Source organism: Phocoena phocoena, chromosome 20 (assembly GCF_963924675.1).
Source record: "Phocoena phocoena chromosome 20, mPhoPho1.1, whole genome shotgun sequence".
Classification (NCBI taxonomy): Eukaryota; Metazoa; Chordata; class Mammalia; order Artiodactyla; family Phocoenidae; genus Phocoena; species Phocoena phocoena.
The window spans coordinates 40,142,898-40,167,152 of record NC_089238.1 but is presented as its reverse complement, the minus strand read 5'-3'; the positions used below and the strand labels follow the sequence as shown (position 1 = coordinate 40,167,152).

General features: G+C 52.1%; 1 protein-coding gene across 1 annotated transcript; it reads right to left on the bottom strand.

The window, feature by feature from the left end:
- Window positions 1–13,950: 13,950 nt before the first annotated feature.
- Window positions 13,951–22,597, bottom strand: CA7 (carbonic anhydrase 7). The gene is made up of 7 exons (XM_065898827.1): window positions 22,558–22,597; window positions 19,812–20,009; window positions 16,896–17,014; window positions 16,075–16,170; window positions 15,911–15,973; window positions 15,228–15,383; window positions 13,951–14,725 (listed from the first exon to the last, which is right to left on the bottom strand). Exons 1-7 carry the CDS (start codon window positions 22,595–22,597, stop codon window positions 14,603–14,605), a joined length of 795 nt encoding a protein of 264 aa, XP_065754899.1. The 3' UTR covers window positions 13,951–14,602.
- Between the last annotated feature and the right edge of the window lie 1,658 nt (window positions 22,598–24,255).

Below are 24,255 nucleotides of genomic sequence, written 5' to 3'. Positions count from 1 at the left end.
CTGACAGACTTGCCAGTTTATCAGGAGGCCTCAGAATGGTTATGTTAAGCTCCTAGCTTCTAGAGTCAACCTAAGATTGCCCTTCAGTAGAAGATGGGCAGAGCCTTTGAGGGGAAATACGACCTGTGTTTCTGTCTCTTTAAGGCTTCTCCAAACACAAGTCAATCTTTTTCAGCTGCCTGATGGAACAGCTGCAGCCAGGGCTGTGATGACCTAGGCCAGGGGGCAGCTTCTTCTGTGACACTCAACTAATCATTCCCTTTGCCACCACCATCCCACACCCATTCTCACTCAGGCCATATTAACTGGCAAGCTCAGAATTTTCCATCACCCTGGAGTCCCAAGCCTGAGGCCCAGCTCTGCCACCTACTTGCTATGTGATCCTGGGCCAGTCATTTCCTCTCTTGGAGTCTCTGTAGAACTACTTGGAGAGCAGTTGTGTGGCCCTTGGAGTTGTCATTTGGACTCTAGGTTGCCAATGACGTATCTCTTCTTGAAAGTAAATCTGGAGAGAAGTAGAAGAACAGAAATAGGGGCCTAGTGTGGGGAAGAGGAAGCAAGAGGAAGTTGGGAGATGACCTGGAGCCCCCCAGAAGCACACTTTCTGTTCTTTCCCTTGCAGCTCCATCCTTTGCTACCCTGTGAAACAATAGTCCTCCGGGCAACTTTGAACGCTCTCTTGCCCCTCCTGTGGAGGCCACGCCCTGAGCTCCCAGGGTGCCCCTTTCAGGCAGGGTCAGAGGTGGAGTGTCAGCACCTTGGCCTGAGCACACCCCCAACGCCCAACAGGAAGCCAAGAGTCAGGTTGGAAAGTCCAGGAAGGAGCTATTGACCAGGACAGAATTCAGATGGAAAAACCAGATTACAACAAAGAAGAGAAGGCATTTGATAATAACAGCAATTATTTCTGCATCTCTCCCCACCCCCGCTTTCTCTTTGCACATGCCTTTGTGGGCAAAGAAAAGTTTAGTATACTGGACACATGCCAGCAGTTAACAATGATTATCTCTGCAGGAACTTTCACATCCTTTGCCAGTCCATTTATTTCTTTATTTCCTTTTTTTAAAAATGTTTTTAACAGGCAGCATGTATTTAATAATCAGAAAAACCCCAATAATGTCTATCCGACATAATTACACATGGGAGTGGGAAGGAAGAAGGCACAGCACAGGCTTGGTAGGGGCTGTTCAGGGGCAAGAGAGGCAGCTGGGGATAGGACAGGGTCCTGGAGGAGCCTGATGTTTTAGATGGGGAATCAGGAAGTTTTATCTGATAAGATAAGCTTTGGACAGACATCTGAAGGAAGTTAGGGAGTAAGCCTGGCAGTATCTGGGAGAAAGCATTTGATGGAGAGAAAATAGCAGGGACAAAGGTCCTGGCCTTGCTAACCAAGGGAAGGGCTTGAATTTTATAGCCAGGTCTGCCTGTCTCATCTCCAAGACTTTGGCCAGGGCTGGGAAGAACTTGAGGGAGCATCTCACCCATGCTTTCCTAAAGTGTGCTCCATGGAACATAATCCCAGAAAATATTCTGAGAGAAGAGGACCACATCCATACTACCCTGCACTGGAAGAGGTTCACAATGAACAATGGCTTAGTCAAGGTGCTGAAAAATTGTGCAGTAAAAGAAATTCATCCAACTTCATAGCAGCAGTTCAAAACAGTTCACCATGAACCTCCTTTTTGCTGTAAAATCTAGTCACATCTGGCAGAACACATATACTTTGTGAGATGCCCATATATCCATTCTTGGAAGAGCAAAGTAGAGTCCGAAGACCTGAACGGACTTCGGCATGTTCTCCTTTAAGCTTGTGGTTAAGAGGAGTCTGGGCCTTGGCCTCTGCACTCTCAGCCAAGCCACATTCCTAGAAGCTTCTTATCTATATTTGATAGCCTGAGGGACCAGTTTAGGCTTCTCCAAAGCCAGAGAGAGAGCCCCTGTACACTGTACAGGGTACCCTCTCACCATGCTGTGTTTTTGTTTAGCCATCTTTAGGTAAAGACTATAACTTAATAGGAACTTCATCTTCATGGATGCTAACAATGTATGCGTCTTTTCTGAACCTGGTCCTCCAGTGGGCAATGCAGGGCTGGTGCATTTCAACCACACTCATGACAAATCAAATATACTTTAATCAGGCAATAGCGACAATTGAAGCCTCTATCTGAACACCCCACTTCTTGTAGAAGGCTGGGAGTCTGTGGACTGGGTTTGTTTTTTTTTCCTATAGGATTTTTTAAAAATTGAAGAATAGTTGATTTACCATGTTGTGTTAATTTCTGCTGTAAAGCAAAGTGATTCAGTTATACATACATATCCATTCTTTTTTAATATTATTTTCTATTATGGTTTATCATAGGGTATTGAATATATTTAGTTCTATGTGCTATACAGTAGGACCTTGTTGTTTATCCATTCTATATATAATAGCTTACATCTGCTAACCTCAACCTCCCACTCCATCCCTCCTCCAACCCTCTCCCCCTTGGCAACCACAGGTCTGTTCTCTATGTCCATGAGTCTGTTTCTCTTTTGTAGATAGGTTCATTTGTGTCATATTTTACATTCCATGTATAAGTGATATCATATGGTATTTGTCTTTCTCTTTCTGACTTACTTCGCTTAGTATGATAATCTCTAGTTGCATCCATGTTGCTGCAAATGGCATTATTTTGTTCTCTTTTATGGTTGAGTAGTATTCCACTGTATATCTGTACCACATCTTCTTTTTCTTTTCTTTTTTTTTTTTTTGCAGTACGCGGGCCTCTCACTGCTGTGGCCTCTCCTGTTGCGGAGCACAGGCTCCGGACGCGCAGGCTCAGCGGCCATGGCTCACGGGCCCAGCCGCTCCGCGGCATGTGAAATATTCCTGGACTGGGGCACGAACCCGTGTCCCCTGCATCGGCAGGCAGACTCTCAACCACTGCGCCACCAGGGAAGCCCTGTACCACATCTTCTTTATCCATTCACTTATTGATGGACATTTAGGTTGTTACCATGTCTTGGCTATTGTGAATGGGGTGCATGTATCTTTTTTTTTAATTTCTAAATTTAATTTTATTTATATTTTTATATAGCAGGTTTGTATTAGTCATCCATTTCATACATATTAGTGTATACATGTCAATCCCAATCGCCCAATTCATCCCACGACCACGCCCACCTCCCTGCCACTTTCCCCCCTTGGTGTCCATACGTTTGTTCTCCATGTCTGTGTCTCTATTTCTGCCCTGCAAACCGGTTCATCTGTATCATTTTTCTAGGTTCCACATATATGCGTTAATATACGATATTTGTTCTTCTCTTTCTGACTTACTTCACTCTGTATGACAGTCTCTAGATCCATCCACATCTCTACAAATGACCCAATTTCGTTCCTTTTTATGGCTGAGTAATATTCCATTGTATCTGTGTACCACATCTTCTTTATCTATTTGTCTGTCGATGGGCATTTAGGTTGCTTCCATGACCTGGCTATTGTAAATAGTGCTGCAGTGAACATTGGGGTGCATGTGTCTTTTTGAATTACAGTTTTCTCTGGGTATATGCCCAGTAGCGGGATTGCTGGGTCATATTGTATCTTTTTGAATTAGAGTTTTGTCTGAATACATGCCCAGGAGTGGGATTGCTGGATCATATGGTAATTCTATTTTTAGTTTTCTGAGGAACCTCCATACTGTCTTCCATAGTGGCTGCACCAACTTACATTACTTACTTGCCAACAGTGCTGTGGACTGGGTATTTTTTCTTCCCTGCTAAGGACCAGTGTGGCACTGTGGCCTTGGGACTCATTTATGAAATGCCAAGCCCCTCAGTACTTTTTACACCTGCCTTCCCAGAAGACAAGAGCCTCTTTTGCCTCTGAAAGCGCACCCCGTGTAATGTGGTTTCAGAGGCTGGGCCTAGGGTTGGGCAGACACAAGAACCCCAGCTCTGCCATTGATTGGACACATGACTTGGGCAGGGGGCCTCGGATGAATTTAGAGCCTCTGTTTCTCCATCTGCTGAATGGGGGTAGCCATTCCCATGTATGTTGTTGGGGTGACCCCCCCCAGGTGTGTTGTGACTACAGAATGGGGGCAGGGGACAGTATGTGGGGTGTTGAAGCAGAGCTGTCCTCCTTTTCTTGGCTCCAGAAATATTTCTGTCTAAAGAACTAGGACCTGTCACTGTAATCAGGGCACCCCCGCCCCCAGACTCTGCTGGAGACTGGGTCAAATTTAATTCAGCTTTTTTCCATGCTCACCTTCAGTTCCATGTAACTACCTCCAGGCCTTTGTCCCTGTTGTTCCCCTGCCTGGAGTGCCCTCCTCTATCCTCCATACCTTTGGGAAACAGTGGGACCACTGTCTCAGACTTTCATGCATGCCCTCTCCCCAGTAGCCCAGTGGTCTCGGTGGCACTGACCAGCTGCCTACTCCACCCAGTGCTGGACCCCCTGGGCAGCAGAGGAAGCAAGAGCTTAGGATGCTAGTGAAGCAGGAGCACAAACAACAGCAAAAAATATTTTAACAAGTAGTAACCTGCTGGGCAAGTTTGTTTGCCAGCACAGCTGGGCTGGGCCCCCAATAGTGATCACTGGCTGGGATGGACCAAAGACCAAGCTACACATGGCCACCAGGGGGCGTAAGGCGTAAACACACTGCGGGAAGCACCTGAGTGTGTTTGTGTGTACATCCCTCCACAGTGCTTAGTGCCAGGAACTGACAGTCAGTGGTGGAGAGGCTGAATGCCTTTTAAGGGGCTTACAGAGTGGTGGCTCAGGCTTGGCTCTGAATGTTGGCCAATGCTGATCCCAGCAACTCCCGCTCTGTGACCCAGAGCAAGTGTCTTAATCAGTCTTATCCTCAACATCTCATCTGCCAAATGGGAATAAGAATGGTGCCCACCTCAAAAGGTATTGGGTTTAATTAAATGAGTCAGTCCATGGATTGTGTTCACTGGTTGCTCACACCGCAGACTCATGGAGCATGTTCTCAGGGTCACCAAAGGAAGGTGCTTTAAAATAATTTTTTATTTAATATTTTATTAAAATAAAAGCATAATGGGAGAAATCAGAACTATGTTTAACTTCTTTATAGTTACCTGTCAGTTTCGTATCATATTGTATTGTTTTTGTATCTGATTACACAGGTGAGGGTCCTATAATCCTTTTGGTGTTTGGCTTAACTGGCTTTTCAGCCCAGAGAGGTCCCCAGAGGTCCCCAGCTACAGATGATGGGGCCCCCATGTCTGTTGGGAGGTGCACTTCCTGAGAGATCCAGAGCAGTTGAGCAGATGTCCATGCAGGGCCCAGGAAAGTAGGCCCTGGTGGCATCCTCTGAGGGAGGAGTTGGGGGATGGGTAGCAAGGTGCACATAGGGTCCCCAATCCTCCATGCCCAGAGACCAGCCTGCTACCCAGGAGCTGGCCATGGGGAGGCCCCACCTTAGAAACCCCATCAGTGCTCTCATCCATGCCCCCTCCTCCTTCAGGTCACGCCCAGCCTTCTACCCTACACCCCCCCAGGTGCACACCCTGTGGTTCTCTGACCCCCAGATGACCTCCCCATTTGTCCCCTAGACTTGTGGTACCACCCCAGAAAGCATTTGGAGAATCTGGGGTCAGTTGTCACATGGCTGAGGAGACCCTGGCATTTGGGGTGGTCAGGGTGCTAGGAGTCCTACAGGATAGATTCACACAACAAAGGATTGTCTGAGTCTTGTCCCACCTTCAAACATCTCACCTGGATGTTCAAACAGGTGAAGAATCTGTTTATCTCCATTGGAGTCTACAACCTTGTTCCATTTTATTTGGAAGTACAAAGTAATGCCTGCACAGGTTTAATATGTAGCAAATTATCATACTTTGTGTCATTTGGTATTTTACCAGGAGTTGTTCACCAAATAGGAAAGTCTCACCATGATGGCAACAATACTTGTGCTCCTCTGCCTGGAATGCATTCGTAGCTGCCATGTTATAGGGCTTCTGAGTATGGGCGCAAACACAGGAAGACTTCACTACATCCTTGTGCCCCAGCATTTACATACTGCCACACATATCACTTTATTGAAAATTATATTATTTGTATATATAAATATATCTTGTTATGCATTATGAATGACTGTGCTTTATATTACAACTAAAGTGTTACACTGATTTTTTGAAATTATGGGTAGAGATAAGTTATATTTTCTTCAGTTTTCATTGTAGGCTCATAATGGGAGGTATGGCGTTTATTATTCTAAAAAGGAGGCTCTGAGAATCTCACGAACATACTATGAGCAAAAAATCCAGAAACCAAGGATATTTCTGAAGTAAATACTTTCATTTAGTTGAAGTTCGAAACAAGACAAATGTAATTTATGCTATTAAAAGTCAGGACAGTGGTGACTTTGGGGAGGTAGGAACGTAATGAGGACTTGGGGGGTATGGAGTGCTGGAAACATGCTTTTGCTGATCTGGGTGCTGGTTGCACATGTGGGTTCAGATTGTGAAAGTTCATTGGCTATATGTACTTTTCTGTATATATGTTATGCTTCCATTTAAAAATAACAACAAAAAACAAAGTTAACATCACCAGTGATGGGACAAATCAATACCATGTGCTGAAGCAACATGGGATTGTTTTGTGATATTCCCACAAAAAGTACATAACCCGAGTCTCTTCAAGAGAAAACACCTGACAAACCCAACTGAGGGACATCCTACTACATCACTGGCCTGTGCTCTCCAACCGTATCAAGGTTGTGAAAGACAAAGATGCACTGAGGAACTTGTCCAGAGAAAGGGAGACTTAAGGGACTGGACAACTGAATGCAATGCATGGTCCGGGAATTTGGGGGGTTTACAGAGACGTTATGGGGACAGTGAGGAAATTTTGAATAAGGTACATTGATTAGATAATAGCAATGTAACAGTGTTAATTTCCTGATTTTGATTCTTGTACTGTGGTTATGTAAGAGAATGTCTTTGTTTTTAGGAAAAACCACTGAAGTATTTAGAGGTGAAAGGGTATCATGGCTGCAACTTATTCTCAAAGAGTTTTAAAAAATGTATATATGAAGAAAGAGAGTGGGAGAGAGCAAAAGTGATAAAATGGGGAGCCTGGGTGGCCAGTCTATGGCTATTCATTGTATTTTTTCAACTTTTCCATAAATCTTAAAATATGCTATAGTAAAACGTTGAGATTTAGGGGCTCCAAGTCTGATAGTGGAACCCTAAACGTTGGCTCTTCCTTTTTCTTTTCCCACGGCCACAACCCCAGTTCTCCTGGGTGTCAGTGTGAAGAGGGACAGATAAAGAAGGAAGTAAAGCCTGGCATTTCCTGACATGGTGGCGAGGTCTTGTGTGGGCGCTGAGGGCCCATCTCTAAGCGTCTTAACTTACAGCAAGGCTTAGTGAAGTTGGCTGGGGTTGGTAGCTCTTGCCAGCTGCCTGACACCTGACTTTCTTTCCTCAGCATGACCTCTGACCTCAGGGGGCACTGGGATCAAGGCAGGTGCCCCAAAGACTGTAGAGCTGGCTGCTGTGCCCCGACCCCGGCTCCCAGAGTTGCCGGAACTGCCACTGGCGCCAGCTAAAGCAGCCAGGTTGGTGCTCAGCGTTCCACCCCCAGCCCAGGGTCAAAGGACGCGTGTGAGCAACTGTACCTGGCCAATCTCAGCTGCACGGGATAAGGGCCCCCCTTATTCAGCAGAGTCCCCTCTGCTGCCCCCAGAAACCACAGGCTTCTGGATTTAGTGCTGGGGCCAAGGCTTTGAAGGCTTGGCTGCCCCCAAAATATCTTTTCAGCTCACCTGCCCCTGCCTGAAATTATGCCATTTGAGCTCTTCTCTCCTTGGAGAGACCATTTCCAAACACTGACTTCTGAAGTACAGACCTCGTGTTGCAGGGGTCATAGTTCATGGACTTGGGTAAACACATTAAATGCCGTTATTTTCTGTAAATCAGTCGAATCTAGCTCTGAGCTCCCATTACATTGGGCTGGGAGGAAATTCATCCCAGGTATTCTCCCGTCACATTGATGGGCAAGGTCCTGGGGGTCATGGGAGGCTCTTCTGGTCATCTGTCCCTGCAGTTTTGTCCCAGCACTATGTCCCCTTTCAGTTTAGGGGGCACAGGGGGTCACCTGCATCCTGAGATCCAGAGCTGTCTGCCCCCCACTCAGTCACAGCCTGACTCTCCCTCTGGGAAATCTGCTTTCTGTCCTCCCTCAAGTCCTACCTTAAGCCCCTTGGGCCTCCCATTAACACATTTTACAGATGGGGAAACCAAGGCCAAGAGAAGAGATCACAGAGCAGACTGAAAAGGAGGTGATAAAGTCATCCCCCCGTAAGTTACTGTGTGCCCCTTCCAGAGCCACTTGCCTTTCATCAGAGAACCATTCTCAACTGTGAGCACTGAAGCTCAAATGACAGGATTTCAGGCTCCAAGATAGGCAAGCAGGGAGTAATTCGGTGTAGGGGTCTTTCTGCTACATTAGGCTCTCGTGATGGGTGAAGAGCACAGGGCCAGGGGTCATAAATCCTACCTCTCCCACCAACTTATTTCAGCAGACTCTGTACTGTGTCTGGGCCTCAGTTGTTCTATCTGTAGAGTGGGGTCAGACCAGGAATCCTCTAGGCCTGGATGCTCTGGGATTCCCTGAGCAATTTATTGATCCCTGACATGGCTTCCTCTGGCTGAAAAAGGTATACCCCCAAATTCTACTCCTGAACACTCAGGAGAAACAGCAGCAGCAAGGATTCACCACCCCCCAGTTCCCCCAGAGGCTGGGCAACCGGAGAGACAGGGCAGTGAGACACCCGTGCCCAGACACCTGTGCCCAGAGCAACCAACAACTTGTCACTCAGAGCAGGAGCGGAGAGAGGAGGAGCAGGAGAAAGAGCCCCTTTCTGGAGACCCAAGAGACACATGGGGGCCCAGCTGAGCCCGGGGCGCCTGTGTCCCTATGCCTTCCCTGCAATGCCTGTCCCAGTAGGGCAGCTCAGTGGGAATAAAGAGCTACCAGCTCACCTTCACATGCCCCTGAAGACAGCATTTGGGTTGCAGCTGGAGGAATTTAGATTAGACTCACAGACTGCCAAACCAGGAACTGCCAGGGCACGGGCATGAGTCCATTCAGCGGGGCCAGGGAGGGGCAGCAGGAGGAGCTTATGAACTGTACCTGACAACATTTGCACTTGAGCCCCGAGTTAGAAGGTGAATTCAGGCCAAGATGCCCAGTGCTTTCTGAGCCTCAGGGAGAGTTTTCTTCCTCCAATCTGGGAGGCTTTTAGCCCCTGCTGTAGCCCTCCAGTGGCTCCTCATGGTTCCTGGATGTAAGGGCAAACTCCTGCCTGGCATCTGAGGCCTCCAGAGCCTGGGGACTCGTGTGTCCCCAACCACACATCTCCTCTTTGTCGATACATGCTGAGCAAGAGCCAGGCCTCCCTCCTCTCTGTCTGGTAAATGTTCACTGCTGCTGAGGTTTTTGTGCCTCCGCTGGGACGCCAACGACTTTGCTCTGGGCCCCTCTTCCAGGAAGACCTCCCAGATTAGTCAAGTCTCCTCAACCAAGCCAGGATCCTTCTCAGGGACACTACCACCTCCCCCAACTCTTGACAGTCTCTTGAGATCAGTTCCTTCCTGAGGGTCTTGGGCTTTTTCCCAGTGGAACAGCAAAGGTCCTGCAGGGTGGTCTGGGACAGGGCCAGCCAGGCTGGAGGAAGGTGGGGAGTTCGGGAGGTTTCCTGGAGGAGGGAGGCCCTGACAGAGGGAGCCAAGTTGGTATCAAATGTTCTGAGAATGCCCTTGTCGAGGACAGAGGCTTGGAGCAGATCTGACTCATTCCTGCCATCGCGTTGTCTGGCTCTGGGCCCAGCCAGAGGGCCTGCTTGGACCCCTTGCTAGCAGATGGCCTTGCAAAGAGTGACATCTGTTTTGGGCTATGCTATCCAATCTGGTAGCCATTGGCCACATGTGTTCTTGGGCACTTGAAATGTGGCTAATTTGAGTTGAGATGTGCAGTGAGTGTGAAATACTCACTGGATTTCAAAAATTTAGCCCCTAGGGCTTCCCGGGTAGTGCAGTGGTTAAGAATCTGCCTGCCAATGCGGGGGACATGGGTTTGAGCCCTGGTCCGGGAAGATCCCACATGCCAGGGAGCAACTAAGCCCATGTGCTACAACTGAGCCTGTACTCTGGAGCCTGAGAGCCACAACTACTAAAGCCCTCGAGCCTAGAGTCCGTGCTCCGCAGCAAGAGAAGCCACTGCAATGAGAAGCCCGCGCAACCCAACGAAGACCCAAGCCAGCCAAAAGTAAATTAATTAATTAATTAAAAAAAAAAATTAGCCCCCCAAATAATGTAAAATATCTCATTAATTTTTCATATTGATGATATGTTAAAATGGTAAGATATTTTGGATATAACTGAGTCAACTAAAATATATTCTTCAAATGAAATATACATTTTTCTTTTATATAAGGTTTTTATTATTTTAAAATTTTATTTTTGTTTTTTTCTTCCAGTTTATTGAGATATAATTGACATACATCACTGTATAAATTTAAGGGGTACAGCATAATGATTTGACTTATATACATCATGAAATGCCTGTCACAATCAGTTTAGTGAACATCCATCATCTCGTATGGATAAAAAATTAAAGAAATAGAAAAATCTTCCTTGTGACGAGAACTCTTAGGATTTACCCCTTAACAGCTATCACGTATAACTTACAGCAGTGTTCATTATATTTATCATGTTGTACATTACATCCCTAGTACTAATTTATCTTATAACTGGTTTGTGCCTTTTGACTGCCTTCATCCAATCCCCCCCTACCCACACACCCCCGCCTCTGGGAACTACAAATTTGATTTCTTTTTCTATGAGTTTGTTTTTGAAGTATGATTGACCTACATCACTATGTTAGTTTCTGGCACACAACATAGGGATTCGATATCATGATACATTTCAAAATGATCACTGCTCTAAGTCTAGTTACAATCTGTCACCATACAAAGATATTACATAATTCTTGACTATGTTCTTCACATTGTACATCTCGTGCCTGTGACTCATTTATTTTGCATGTGGGACTTTGTACCTCTTGATCTCCCACATCTATTACTTTCCTCCGCCACTCCTTCCCCTGGGCCCTCCAGTCCAGATCTCTTAGAGGGTCACCTGGCTGCCCTGGGAGGGCCTCTCTGGGATCTTGGGGGCGAGCAGAGCCCACCTTGTCTTGGGTACCCCAAATGTGCTCAGCATTTGCTCCAGGAAGCAATCTTGCCATGGATGAGGATTCAGGACCCAGTCCTGGGTCCCTTGAGGTTGGCCATCCCTATTGGATGTAATAGAGTCAAACCTTGCACTGTAATTATAACAGAAGAGGCCACTTTGGTTTTAAACTAGTTTTAAGTTTAAAAAATGGGGCTTCCCTGCTGGCGCAGTGGTTAAGAATCCGCCTGCCAATGCAGGGGACACGGGTTCGAGCCCTGGCCCGGGAAGATCCCACATGCCGCGAAGCAACTAAGCCCGTGAGCCATAACTACTGAGCCTGCACTCTAGAGCCCGTGAGCCACAACTACTGAGACCATGTGCCACAACTAATGAAGCCCACGTACCTGGGCCCGTGCTCCACAACAAGAGAAGCCACCGCAACGAGAGGCCCGCACACTGCAGCAAAGAGTGGCCCCCACTCACTGCAACTAGAGAAAGCCCATGCGTAGCAACAAAGACCCAACGCAGTCAAAGATAGTAAATAAATAAAAATTTTAAAAAAATAAATGAATTAAGTGGAAGGATGTAAGGAATGAGGAATCTTGGCAGCCTTGGGATAATTATTTTAAAATCAGCTCCCATTTCTCAAGTCCTCTGCAGTGCCAGGACTGTGGTGCCACCATCCCTGGGAGGTGGCGGTGGGGTGCTAAGATCCCTGGCAGGACCAGTCGTATTAGGCCTATTTGTTCACCACTATGCTCAGTGCTCTGGCGTAGAGCAGGAGAGTTAGCAGACAGATCCAGCTTCAAATTTTGCTTGGCCACTTGCCTATTTAACCTCCCCCAGCCTCATCTTCCTCATCTGTAACATGGGTGTGATGACAGTTCTTAGATCATAGGGAGAGTCAGACATCTGCCCCAGGCCCTTTACCTGCCTTCAGGGGCAGCATTACTAGCGTTACTTCCCTGCGGCCACCTGCCCCCAGGCTGGGCAAACACTGTCCTCCAGACAGTATTCTTTTCACCATTTCCTGAAACATGGAGAGAGCAAATGGCCCCCAGATTGGGCCAGGGGTGCCAGCCGGGCTGAAACTGTGTCTGGCCCTGTGCTGGAGCAGCATTTGCTGAGGGCCACTCTGGGGACAGGTTTGCCTCGAGCATGAGAATGGAAGGGGGGAGTCAACAGAGCAAGACTCTCCCTTACGTGCCTCCCTGGTCTCGAAGCTAGAAGTCTAAGGCCTAATTCTACCCTCTCCTCGTGGCCTCACCCGAAACCCAGAAGTATCCCATGACCCTGGAGTGCCCTTCTGGTATAGTGACAATGACAGGAGCTGTGGCCAAAGTGAGTAGACCGATGCGCCCCTAGCCCCGCTGGTACCTGCACCTTGGCCTCCTTCCCAAGGATGTTCAGACACACCACCGGCCCATCTTTCCAAAAGCCTCGACCCTGTGCCCCCTCAGCTATCACTTTCTTCCCCTTCACAACCACACGTATACATTTGCTGTCCCAGTTTTACTTCCCCTCACTCCTCAGCCCCCTCCCTGTCCACCACCTGCCCCTGTCCTGGCTCATGGGGCACAGTGATGGCTGGGTCTCTAAACCTTCTGGACTGGGGCTGGGACTAGGGTGAGTCCAGCGAGGCCCTTACGGTGCACATTTAAGGAGACACGCACCCTCAGCGTCATACAAATGCAGGGTCGGGGCCTGAGGGTGTGTGCCTCCTTAAATTTTGCACCCTAAGAGATCACTTGCCTCACCTCAGCCCCAGCCCTGCCTCAGACTCCTCAGCAGCCCCCAATGCCCCTTTCCAAACTCTCTCACCTAGGTATCTCAGATGCCACTCTGTGGCTTTCCCTCTGAGCAGATCCTCCGCAGGGTCGTGCGCTGGTTCTGTGCTAGATCCTGGGTCCCTTCTCTCACTGAGCACCCTCCCCCTCCCTCCCCTCAGCCTCACCCACCACCTTGAGTGAAGATGCTCCAAAGCAGCCCCCTCTACCCTCCACCTCTCTCCTCGGCTCAGACACCAACACCCCAGAGCTTCCTAGCACTCCTCCCAGGGCCCCACAAAAGCTGTGTGTCCATCCTGGTCTGCTGCTGCCCAGGCTTTCCTGTCCTCTGTCTCCGCCCAGGGACACACCCTGCACTCCCCTCCACCCTCACAGAGAGCCAAATGCTATCTTTGGGCTCCACCTCCTAGGTCTCTCTCATCCAGCCCCCTTCTCCCGGCCTCCACCACCCTGTATTCTTTCTCCTGGCCACCGGCCACCACCTTCTCTTGCTGCCAGTCCTACCTGCCAACTCACACTCTACGGGGATCTCCCAGCCTTTGCACATCTGCCCCTGCCCCTCCTCTACTCCAGATCCTTCCTGACTCTCATTAGCCTTGGGAGAGAGTCCCAGGCCCTCCCCCAGGGCTCCAGCCCCACTCCTTCTTCTCTGTTCCACAAACACCCTGGGCTCTCACCTGGGAGCCGGCACACCTGCTCTTCCCTGAGCTCAAACATGCTGTTCCCTTCTCTCTACCTTGGAATACTGGTTGGAATTTAATTTCTTCACCAGATGAGGACATCACAGTGTGAGCTCAGGGTGGGGGAAGTAGGCTCCCCCTTTTCTCAGCCCCCACGGCCCCTGCCCCGCCGTCTGTATCACCCTCACCTGTTCGGTGCCCACGGCCCTCTCAACATCCTGTGCTTGACTCATCACCATGGCCTCCCCGATGCCTGGAACAGCACTTGACAGAACACAGGCACTCAACGGGTATTTGTTGCATGAATGCATGAATTTATTAATCAGTGCATGGATGGATTGTCATGTAGGTGGCTTTGGTGGCTGGGTGGGGACGAAGGGAGATACTCCGTAAGCTGTAGCCAGTGCCTGCCTATGGCGGCAGGTGGCTGGAGGGAGAAGGTCATGTCACCTCCAGCAGGCTGGGTCCTGATTTTAATGGCCTGGCAGTGAGGTGCGTGCATGGCGGAGGCCTGCAGAAGAGGTAACACCGAGAGGGCAGCTCTGCCCACTTCTAATTATTGCTTGAGTCTTTCTGGCAATGCCAGCTGCCTGCCCTGGAGAGTTTGGTCTCATCCATCACAGTGTGAGCTCAGGGTGGGGCTGCTGCCATTGCCAGCGGGGAAGACAAGAGGAGGTTCCCAGGGGCCTTTGGGTGTTGGAGAGCAGAGGCAGCCTTAGGCTCAGACCATGCTCAGCTCCTGTCCTTCCTGTCCCCAGGGCAGCTGAAAGGTGTCCCCCGACTTGAGGGTCCCATCGAGAAGCCTCCAGCATGGCCAAGGAGCAAGCCAGCTGAAGTGGGGTCCACAGCAGCCCTAGGCAGGGAGCCTTGGATGGTTTGGTGTCTGCTGACATGGAAGCCCTTGGGAAGATGGTGCTTCAGTGGCCGGCTGGGCAGGTAGGCAGCTCAGGCCCAGAAGGAGGCCTTGACCACACGGCCCTTCAGTGGCTGTGGCGGCCGGAAGTTGTTCACCATGTGGACCCTCTCATCATCCTCTGTGGTGAAAAGCAGGCTCCGGAATTTCTCCATCTTAAGGCAGAAGAGATACTCAGTGCAGAATGGGGGCGCTGTGGTCCTCTCTGATCCCAGACACAACATCTGGCATACCCTGCCCAGCCAGTTCTGCCCCTCTCTCCTCTTCCCCCTAGGGCTTGTCCCTACTTCTCCCCACTCACTTCCTCTTTGGGAACCCAACCTCAGTTACTTACTCACTAAAGAGCCTCTGAACCTGGACCCCGCTCCACCTAGTTCCAGTTCCCGTCTAGCTAAGAATCATCGGCAAAGGCAGCGTTCAGATTCTAACACACGAGGGGTGGTCCCAGGATCCAGGGATCTCTCCTTCTAGTCTGTGTCCAGGTCCTAATAACTAACAACCAAGCTGACTCCCACCCAAGAATCTAAACATTTATTAGCAAAAGATGGGAGCCTTGATGGTGGGACCACAGGCTGTGGGCTGCTGGTTGGGAGAGTCACACTGTCCGGGTGTGCCTGAGTGTCGCATCCTTCCATCTGGTACTCTGGGAGGGCTCACCTGCCTCTCAGAGATGCTGATGGGCTCCCGGAGCACAATCCAGGTGACGCTCTCGCTCAGTGGGGGTGTTGTCAGGGAGCCAGGGTAGGTCCAGTAGTGCCGGCTGGCAGGCAGGAGGTACTTGGGGTTGAAGCAGCTGAACTGGGCCTTGGTGCCCTGGGGCACGGTGCAGGACCCAGGAGTCAGCAAAGACCTCCCAACAGGATGAGACCAACACCCTCCCCACCGATTTCTGTCAATAGGATTTAGGCTTCTCCTTGGCCCATTGATGCAAATTGTGGCCAGTTGTCTGTGATCCCAGAGGCTATATTCCAGCCTGGCTGGCCCTCTCCACCCATTCCCTTGTATGTAAAAGCTGTGGTTCCTAAAGCTCTTTGGGCACCATGTTCTCTCCCTTGCCTTCAACAGAGCTTCATGGCGCTGCTGGTCAGAGAACCGTTAATGTGACAGGCATCTCATCAATCCTATGCCCAACCAGACTTCATGCTGGGCATTCAGTGGGGCCGTGGACCCTGATGACGAGGAGTCAGTTGCAGGGCACCACAGGTGCTGACCTGCACCCTTCACCTCTGCCAGGGTTTGCTGCCAGGATGGAGGAGTGGATGGGCCCACTCCATGATCTAGCCTCTTCCTTCCTCCCCACCAGGCTGCTGTAGATCAAGAGCATGGACCCCTGGTCTCACCTTAAACCGAACCATGTAGAGTGCATCTGTCAGACGGTTCATGCTGGGGTGCTCGTCCCCCGTCTGTCAGGGAGAAGTAGTGTGAGGCCAGATCTCACTGTGTTCTGGAACTAGGGGTGGTACCAGGCCTCCCACGGCCTTCTGGGCCCAGGTAACCCCCTCACCTCCAGGAAGACACCAACCACAGCCAGGCCATCGGGTGCTGAGGCCGCCTCCCCAAAGGTGCTGTACTTCTTGGCATTCCAATGAACCAGGTGCAGCTACAGGGGCAACGACAGGCCAGGCCAGTGCTTAGTGCCTCCCAGGGGCCATGGGAGCTCAGAGCCAGGCTTCCCTCACTCCCACCGGACTCCTGGCCCCTCTGCGGGAGGGGCGGGCCACAGATAGCATTTACCCTGTTCTGGGCTTGACCCTTTTCTGAGCCCCAAGGGACCAAAGAGATCAGGCCCTGCCCTCCGTGAACTGTGAAACAGATAATGACTATCCAGTGTGACACCTCCCTGAGGAAGTGAAGCCTGCAGCTGAGTCCAAAGAATAAGAAGGGGGTTATCAGATGGAACTCTTGGGACAAGGTATTCCAGGCTGAAAGAACAGCAGCCTGGAGATACGAAAGAGCCAGGTGTGGGCAGGGGATTCATCACATGCAGGTCAGTATGGGAAGAGGTCAAGGGAGATGAGGCCAGGCAAGGCCAGTTCATGCAGGGCCTTGAATGCCAGGCTTAATCCTTGAAGGGTTGTTAGTAAGGCTGTGGTGGGACTGGATTTGTCCGTCATAAAATTCCTTCTGGACACACAGATCAGGACGACAGTAGGCAGAGTTCAGGTGGAAGACCTGAACTTCAGGTGAAGGGCGTCTCTGCCAAAGGTCCCCGAGTGACTTCACTCTCTCCAGTACCCCACACCAGGCACCTGTCAAGACCCTGGCTCCCCAGTCCCCAACTCCTTCCCCAAGTGGTAAAGGGATTCAGGTAGAGGAGGGTCTTACTTCGCTGGGGAATGACTTGCCGTCCACCGTGTGCTCTGAGCCCTCACTGTGCTTCTTGCCCCAGTGGAAATGGAGCTGCTTGAGCCGGTAGGGCCCATCCAGGGGGCCCCCAGTCACCACTGCGGGGAGAAGGGCGGTGTGTAGCAATTGCTGTGAGAGAGCCCACACCGCCCGCAGACAGCAGCGCCAATATCAGGGCAGTGCTCAGGAGAGGGATAAACTTTTCATGTGCAACATTCCTTGCTCTAAGTGGACTTGGATCAGCCCCCGCCCAGTTCCCTATGCCCTTAGCTGGGCCAGGGCAGAAATCCTGGAGCCCTGTAGGTGACAGAGGAGTCTGGTACACTGAGTGAGTATATCTCTCCATCTGGATCCTCCCCACTCTTGCCCAGTTTCGAGTGGAAGCTGGGACTTTGCCTCTCAGGCCCCGATTATCACTAACAATAGACCTCCCAGGTCTGGAGCCCTGACCCACAGCTGGGTCGGAAAAATTCTTTTCTTTAGTCCTCATAGTAGCTCATGAAAGACAAAACCTATTATGATTTCTATTTTATAAAGGAGGAACTGAGGCACAGAGAGGGCAAGGCATTTGCCCAAGGTCACACAGCAAGGCACTGAGCTAGGATATAAGCCTGCATCTACTTCATATAAGTTCAGAGCCCAAGGCCCTAATCACCAGGTCGTGCTGCCTCCCCAGAACCTGGAGGCTCCCCAGGACCTGATGTCTAGAGGCCAGCTCCTAAGGGTCCCCACTCTGATGGTCAGGCCCAGGTACCTCCAATGTCCCTCCTTCATGCCCTCTTTGGCAAGCCCCACTTATGCTGGTTTTGTGAATTTCCCACTCTGATACCTGGCGAGCTGGGGCCACTCACAAGGCCTCCTGGGACTGATTGAATTTCCAGCTGAAAGAGATCTGGCAGTGGAGGGAGCCCCAGCCAGGGCAGAATGTGAGCTCCTGGATCAGGTGACGGCCCTGGGCCCCTTGAGGGCGGGTGACCAGGGCAGGGCCTTGCCCCCTGTGGGCCCTTCAAGGAGGAGGACCATGGGACAGCCCAGAGGCCCATTCTTGCTGTCCTGCCTCATCTGAGAAGCGGGGCCTGTCCATGGCAATGCTGGGTGGTTGACTGAGCCTGGGGGTGATGGCTGTGGGCCAGGGCCCAGTCAGGCTGCTCCATCCTGGGGAGGCAGGAATAGGCAGCTCCCTGCTATGGGCTGGGAGGGCCCACTCTTCTGAGCATGACCCACCTGGGACTCCACAGTGCAGTCTCTTAGGGAGTGAACTGCCTCCCTAAACCTTGAGCTTGGCTCCCTTAGCCTCCTCCCTCCACCCTGACCATAGAACACACTGCCGTTCACTGTGTACTTCCTATGTGTTCAGCAGTCTGCAGACATTAATCCCCACAGTGACCTAGAGGGGGACACATTGTTACCTGTTACCCCCTTGGCCAGACGTGGGACTGAGGCTCAGAAAGGTAGGTATCCTGCCCAAGGTCACACAGCTGGGGAGTGGCAGAGACCCAACTGTCTCACTCCCAAGCCTACTTTCTTCCCGCTGGTCCTCTACCCCTGAGGCCTGGGCATTCTGATAGGGGACGGAACCCAAACCAAGTCAGAAAGTGAGCCCCTGGATCAGTGGTCCAGAGGAATGTTTCCTTGGGCCTTCCCCTGCCAAGAGTGGCCTTCACTGAGCTATTGATGTCTGAATTGAGCCCTCAGTGCCCTCTGAAGGCTGTTTAGAAGATCCAATTATTTGAAAACTGCTCCTTCATAAACTGTGATCTAAGGTCATCAAGAGCTCCATGTCCCTCCCTAAAGTTCTGGGTGGGAGGCTTTTCTTAGAATTCAGTACCAAGAATGCTGTGTCTCTCTTCTGAGGATCTGTTGGATTTCCTACCTTCTGCAACAAGAACTATAACTGATCCTCTTTCCCCTTTTCCCTAGCCTACCAGGGAACTCAGAGTTAAGCAACTAAGATCATTCCTATCTGGCTTTCCTCCCCTTCTCTGCCCTTTGATTTTCTATTTGAAACTTAAGTTTCCCTGAGTGCTTTCATTGTGCGTATGGGGGGGTTGGGGGAGGCGACAGAGGGGCAAAGTACCAGTCACTTCCTTACATAAGAAACTTTAGCAGGTTCCCTCCTTACCCCACTTCATCCCTCACAGGCCTGGTCATAAGGACAAAAATCCCTTTACTAAGGAGCACTCCCGAGGCTTCTGTCCAAGAATTTATCATGAAGGAACCCGAACTCTAATCCCAGGGCAAAGAGACCTTGGAAGGAGCTGCTACAAGTTCCCACTGGCCTCTCTTTTGTCCAGGATGGTTGGGATCTTGAGGCTGTAGGTGGGTTGGAGAAAAGACCTTTGGAGTGGGACCAGGCTGGTTCTGGCCCTCCCCAGCTCAGTGAGTCTCTACTTGCCCAACTTAGAGGTAGGTTCTTGAGAAGAATAAAAGAACTGCCTGTGACCTTAGCAAGGGGCCTGGCACACTGAACATTTTATTTCCGTTCTCTCTCTGCTGGGCTTGGCCAGATCACACAGAGAGGAGGGTTTGGCCTTAGGCCACACAGCAGCTCAGTGATGGGGCAGGGAGTGAAAACAAACCTGACCTAAAGCACAACTGAAAGAGAAGAAAGAGAATTAGCATTTCTTGAGCATCTGCTATATGCCAGCACTACAAACATCACTTCAGTTTTTCATTTCTCCTCTCTATGATCCTAGGGAGGAAAATAGGGTCTTAATGCTCCCATCCTATGCACCAGGAGACTGAGGCTCAGCCTAAGGCTTCACAGCTGGTGAGAAGTGGAGCCTTCCTTCCCTACCACAGCATGCTGCCCCTTCTGAGCCTGCCCGAAACAGGTTAGGATCCCAGGGGGAAGGGTACCAGGGTCCGGCAAACATCACCATAAGGGCCACTTACCAGTTCGGTCATCACTGTCATTGAAGTCCACTTGGACAGAGTGGCCATTGTTGGCGATGCTGAGGGACGTGCAGGACTCATAGGAAAGCTCCAGTGTCCTCAGGCTGGGCGAGTACACAGCCTTTCTGGATACGATATTGATTGGTGACTGGCGGTCTCCCTGGGCAATGGGATACAGCTTGTGCCAGTGTGAGGGGCCTGCAGATGGGGAGAGGGCAAGGACTCAGGCCAGCCTGAATCTCTGGGCTGCAGACTGCGGGCACCTGTAGGGGATGGTCCATGGCTCCCTGCTTTGGAGCCATGAAGTGTGGAGCTCCAATCCCAGCTCTGCCACTTCCCCTCTCAGCCTCCATTTCCTCGTCTGCGAAATAGCCTCACTAAAACTCTCCACCCAGAGCTGATAGGAGGCCCAGAGAGGTAATGCATGGAAGGCAGCACAAAAAAGCTACAGGCTCAGGGGCAGTTTGGGGTAGTGGGTCCTCCCCGACAGGCAGTATTGCTTAGAGAGGTCCCCGGGCTCCCGAACTCCCTTACCTGACCCTACCAGGTATCTGGCCTCTTCCTGCACTTTGGCCAAGTTCGAGTTGGTGTTTGTGAAAGTGACAACAAAAGTTCACATCAACCTCGCTTTGGCTCTGTGACATGAATTTGCTCCTCATACCAGCCTCGTGAAGTAGAAACGAGCATGATCCCCATTTCACAGATGAAGGAACTGAGGGCCACTGGCGCATGTGCGCGCACACACTTGGGCACTGGTATAAATACACAGTGTGTGCATGCATTGCCCCCAGCTGCCCTCCCCAGACATGTGCAGGTCCGGGGAGATTTTCACGTGTGCACACATATATGCACAGTGACCTGAGCTCACCGCACCCAGAGCCATCAGGCCCAGTAACACATGTGTACAAACACATAGCCCTGCCAACTACCTCTGACACACACATACGCACCCTCACACACAGCTATCCCCTTGCAAACCCAGGTCTGCACTAAGAGACTACAGCAAAACACATGCTCGTGCACACACATACACACACGCACACACACGCACACACACCTGCATGCACACCCACGAGCACCCACCACCTGCCTCCCAGAGACTCCATCTGCAGCCGAGAGGCTCGGCATCTCCCCGGGGAACATCCTGAGATGCAGCCTATTTTTAGAGCTATTGCCGGCTGGTGCTTCTCCCCGTTTTTGGCTTCTTAAGTTTTCCTGAGAAAACAGCAGCAGGTGCCGACAAAGCTGTGTCCCCAGTGGATGACTCAGAATCATGGCCCAGACCCACTGGGTTATTTTTGAAGTCCTGTGAGCATGCTGCATGCCGGCACCTCCATCCTCTGTCTTTTCCTCCCTCATCGCAACTAGACTGGATGGCCCAGGACTGGGCGAGGGGCAGCAGCTTCAGGGTGGCCAGCTATGGAGCAGGCCTATTGGGATACTGGACACAGTGCTGGTGGGCAGGACCAGCAAGAAGGCTGGAGTCAGGGGGAAGCACCCTGAAGCTGGCTGGGAGCAGGTGCTGGGGGGGAAGAGGATCTTCTATGGGTCGTGTCAACCTGCCCCTTCTCTGCCTCTCTCTACATCTCTGCTGATCTCTGTTGCCTTTTTCTGAAAGTCTCTTTCTAGCTTTTGCATGTCTAGATTTGGGGTTCTCCCCTCCAGAATATTCTCCTGTGTGCTTGGGGTCCCAGAGGGGCCAGAGACACCACAGCACCTCCCTAACTCCTTCTGGCCCATTGTAACCTCCAAACCCCCAGACTTTGTAGCCTAGGACCCCCGCCCACCCTCACAGAGTGCCTGTCTCTCCTCAGATGAGTGGGACGGGGGCGTTCCTCCCACCAGCACTTCCGCTTCTCCCCACCCCCACCTGCCTTGCCTGGGTTTCATCCTGGCAGCTTGGATCTTGGCTCCTCATTGTTCATCTCGGGAAAAGCAAGAAACCCTTATCCCACACCCCGACCCCAGTTTGGTAAGAAATAGCCCAAAAGGAACTGACTTGCCCCAGTCTCACACTCAAGCCTTCTGGCTCTCACCGTCGGCCTCTTCTCCCTTCCTCTGCATCTTAAGTAAACTGAGGCAGGACCGAGGAGCTATTCTCCCGGTCAGACCAGGAGGCTGGTGTGGGCCACGGGCTCCCATGCCTCACACCTGGACGTGCTCAAACACCCTGCCCGAGGCAGACACCCAGACACATCCGTGAGCCCCCAGATGCTCCCTTCCTTCACATACCTGCCGACTCGAAAGCTCGGACGCTTCGACCGGGAAACTCTCTGCGCAGGACACCGCGCCCTTGCCCACGGGGAGCCCAGCTCGCCGGAGGTCCCGGCACACACGCGTGCGCGCTCCCCGCACAGACACCGCGCACAGCGCTCCGCCGGGACCGCCCCCCGCTGCCCTGGGCTACCTTCACCCGCTACGCACTCCGACGATGAGTGAGTGTCCCGGCCCGGGTCAGAGCGAGCGGGGCCGTCAGGGGCTGCGCGGAAGAGGCGGCTGGACGCGCTCGGCCGCGGGGTGGCTCGCTGGCGGCGGGGCCGGCCGGGGTGCAGCGCGGACTTTGCGCCAGGTGCGGGGGGAGGCAGGGCTCGGGCCGGGCGGGTGGGCCGGGTTCTGGGGGACGGATGGGAGAGGGATCCCGGTCCCGCCTAAAGGATAGGGGGCTTGAGGGTCCCGCAAACCCGGCTGGGCGCGAGGGTCAGGAGCGAGTCCCAGCGGGTGGGGGCCGGCCGGGGTCTGCGCCTACCGTCGTTGTGGCCGTAGCCCCAGCCGTGGTGGCCGGTCATGCTGTTGCCGTCCCCGCAGCCGTGCACCTGCCGGCTCGGCTCAGTTCTGCTCTCTCGGACTGCGGCTCCGGCCCCGCTCGCTGCCGCGGAGCAGCCTCTTAAAGCGGCGGCAGGCGGGAGGAGCAGTTCCCAGGCGACCCGCCCCCCCCCCCCCCCCAAGCAGGGCGAGAGGGGCCGGCCCTGCCCCGCCCTCGCCCACCCGCCCTCAGGCCAGTTGAGCCCCGAGTTGAGATGCGAGATGCGGGGGGGTGGGTGGGGGGCGGTCAAGGGGACCTAAACCCCAGCCGCATCCCCACCCTGGCCCTGGTCGGAGCACTCTCCCTCCTTACCTCCAGCCCGTGTACAGGCTCTGGGGCAGGAGAAACGGCCAATGCTGAGGGCGGCCTCTGTTTCTCCACATCCCATCTATTCCTCAGGCTTGTCACTGGGCAGTAAATCCCACCACCAGAGACCTGGGCTCTGGGCCCTGAGTCCTCTTGGACTGGGACCCTTTTAAACTGCAGATTGCACTGACCATCAGGTGTCCAGAACTGGAGCTTCCCCTGTTTGCCAGACACTGGCAAGTTCTGGGCCAAGCTTTGGGTCCTTCCTGTCATCTAACCCTCTCAGCTTCCCTACAACAATGGGTGGTCCTTCCATTAGCCCTATTTCACAGAACAGGAGACTGAGGCCCAGAGAGGTGAAGTGACTTGCCCGAGGTCATCTAGCCAGAGAGTGAGGGATTTACTCTTAGTTTGTCTCACTCCTAGGCTCTTGTGCTCTTTACTACTTCCCCTTGGTGCTGGGGGCAAAGGGGTCCTGTGGTTGGGATCTGGGAGCCCTGGGCTAGGAGGAGGCCTCAGGCAGAACCGGAGCCTCAAAGGGGGAGTGAGGAGTTTGGGCTTTAACCACTGGTCATTAAGACAGACAGACCCACAGACACCAGCTGGCTTTCCCATGGAACTAAGTCTGAGGCTTTGCCTCCACCCTCTCCTTCTCCTCCTGGCTTCCTCCTCTGTCTGGGTCTCTTTGCCTATTCCTCTACAGCCCGCTGTTTGTCCCTCCTTTCCTTGCCTCTCCATGACCTTTGGCACACCTGCTGGGAGCTCAGGGCCTCCACCCTGCACTCAATCTCAGTGTCTGCCTTGGCCCAACATTTTCCCACCCACAAGGCCTGGTCCTTGCTGTGCCCTCCACCTGGGACGTCCTCTGTCTTCCACCCACTGGCTCCAGCCGGCCCAATCCGACTCATCTGAGGATGTGGCCTTATGCCAAGGATAGGGCTTGTCTCTGGCTAGGCCGCAGCAGGCAGTTTTGGGAAGACAAACAGATGAGTGGATAGAAGGACAGACAACTGATCCCACCCAGGGGCTTGTACCCAACCAGAGTTGAAGGGCCGTTTGTGAAATGTCTGCTGGTCTGACCTCTATCAGAGGAGACTATTTCAGGCCCTGTTGTTGGCTGACCTTGTGAAGGAATGTGCCATCTTTTCTGCCAGGCTCCCCTATATCTGTGTGGCTGTCTTGGTTTCCCTCTCCCAGGCCCTGAACCCCTCAGGTCCCCAAGTAGAGTTGTGGAGATCAAGGGACAACTGGTTGCTGGGCCAAGGTCAGTGAGTGACTTCCCAACACTGCCTAGATGCTCCTCCCTGATCCAAGAGCTGGAAGGGGCCCTTAATA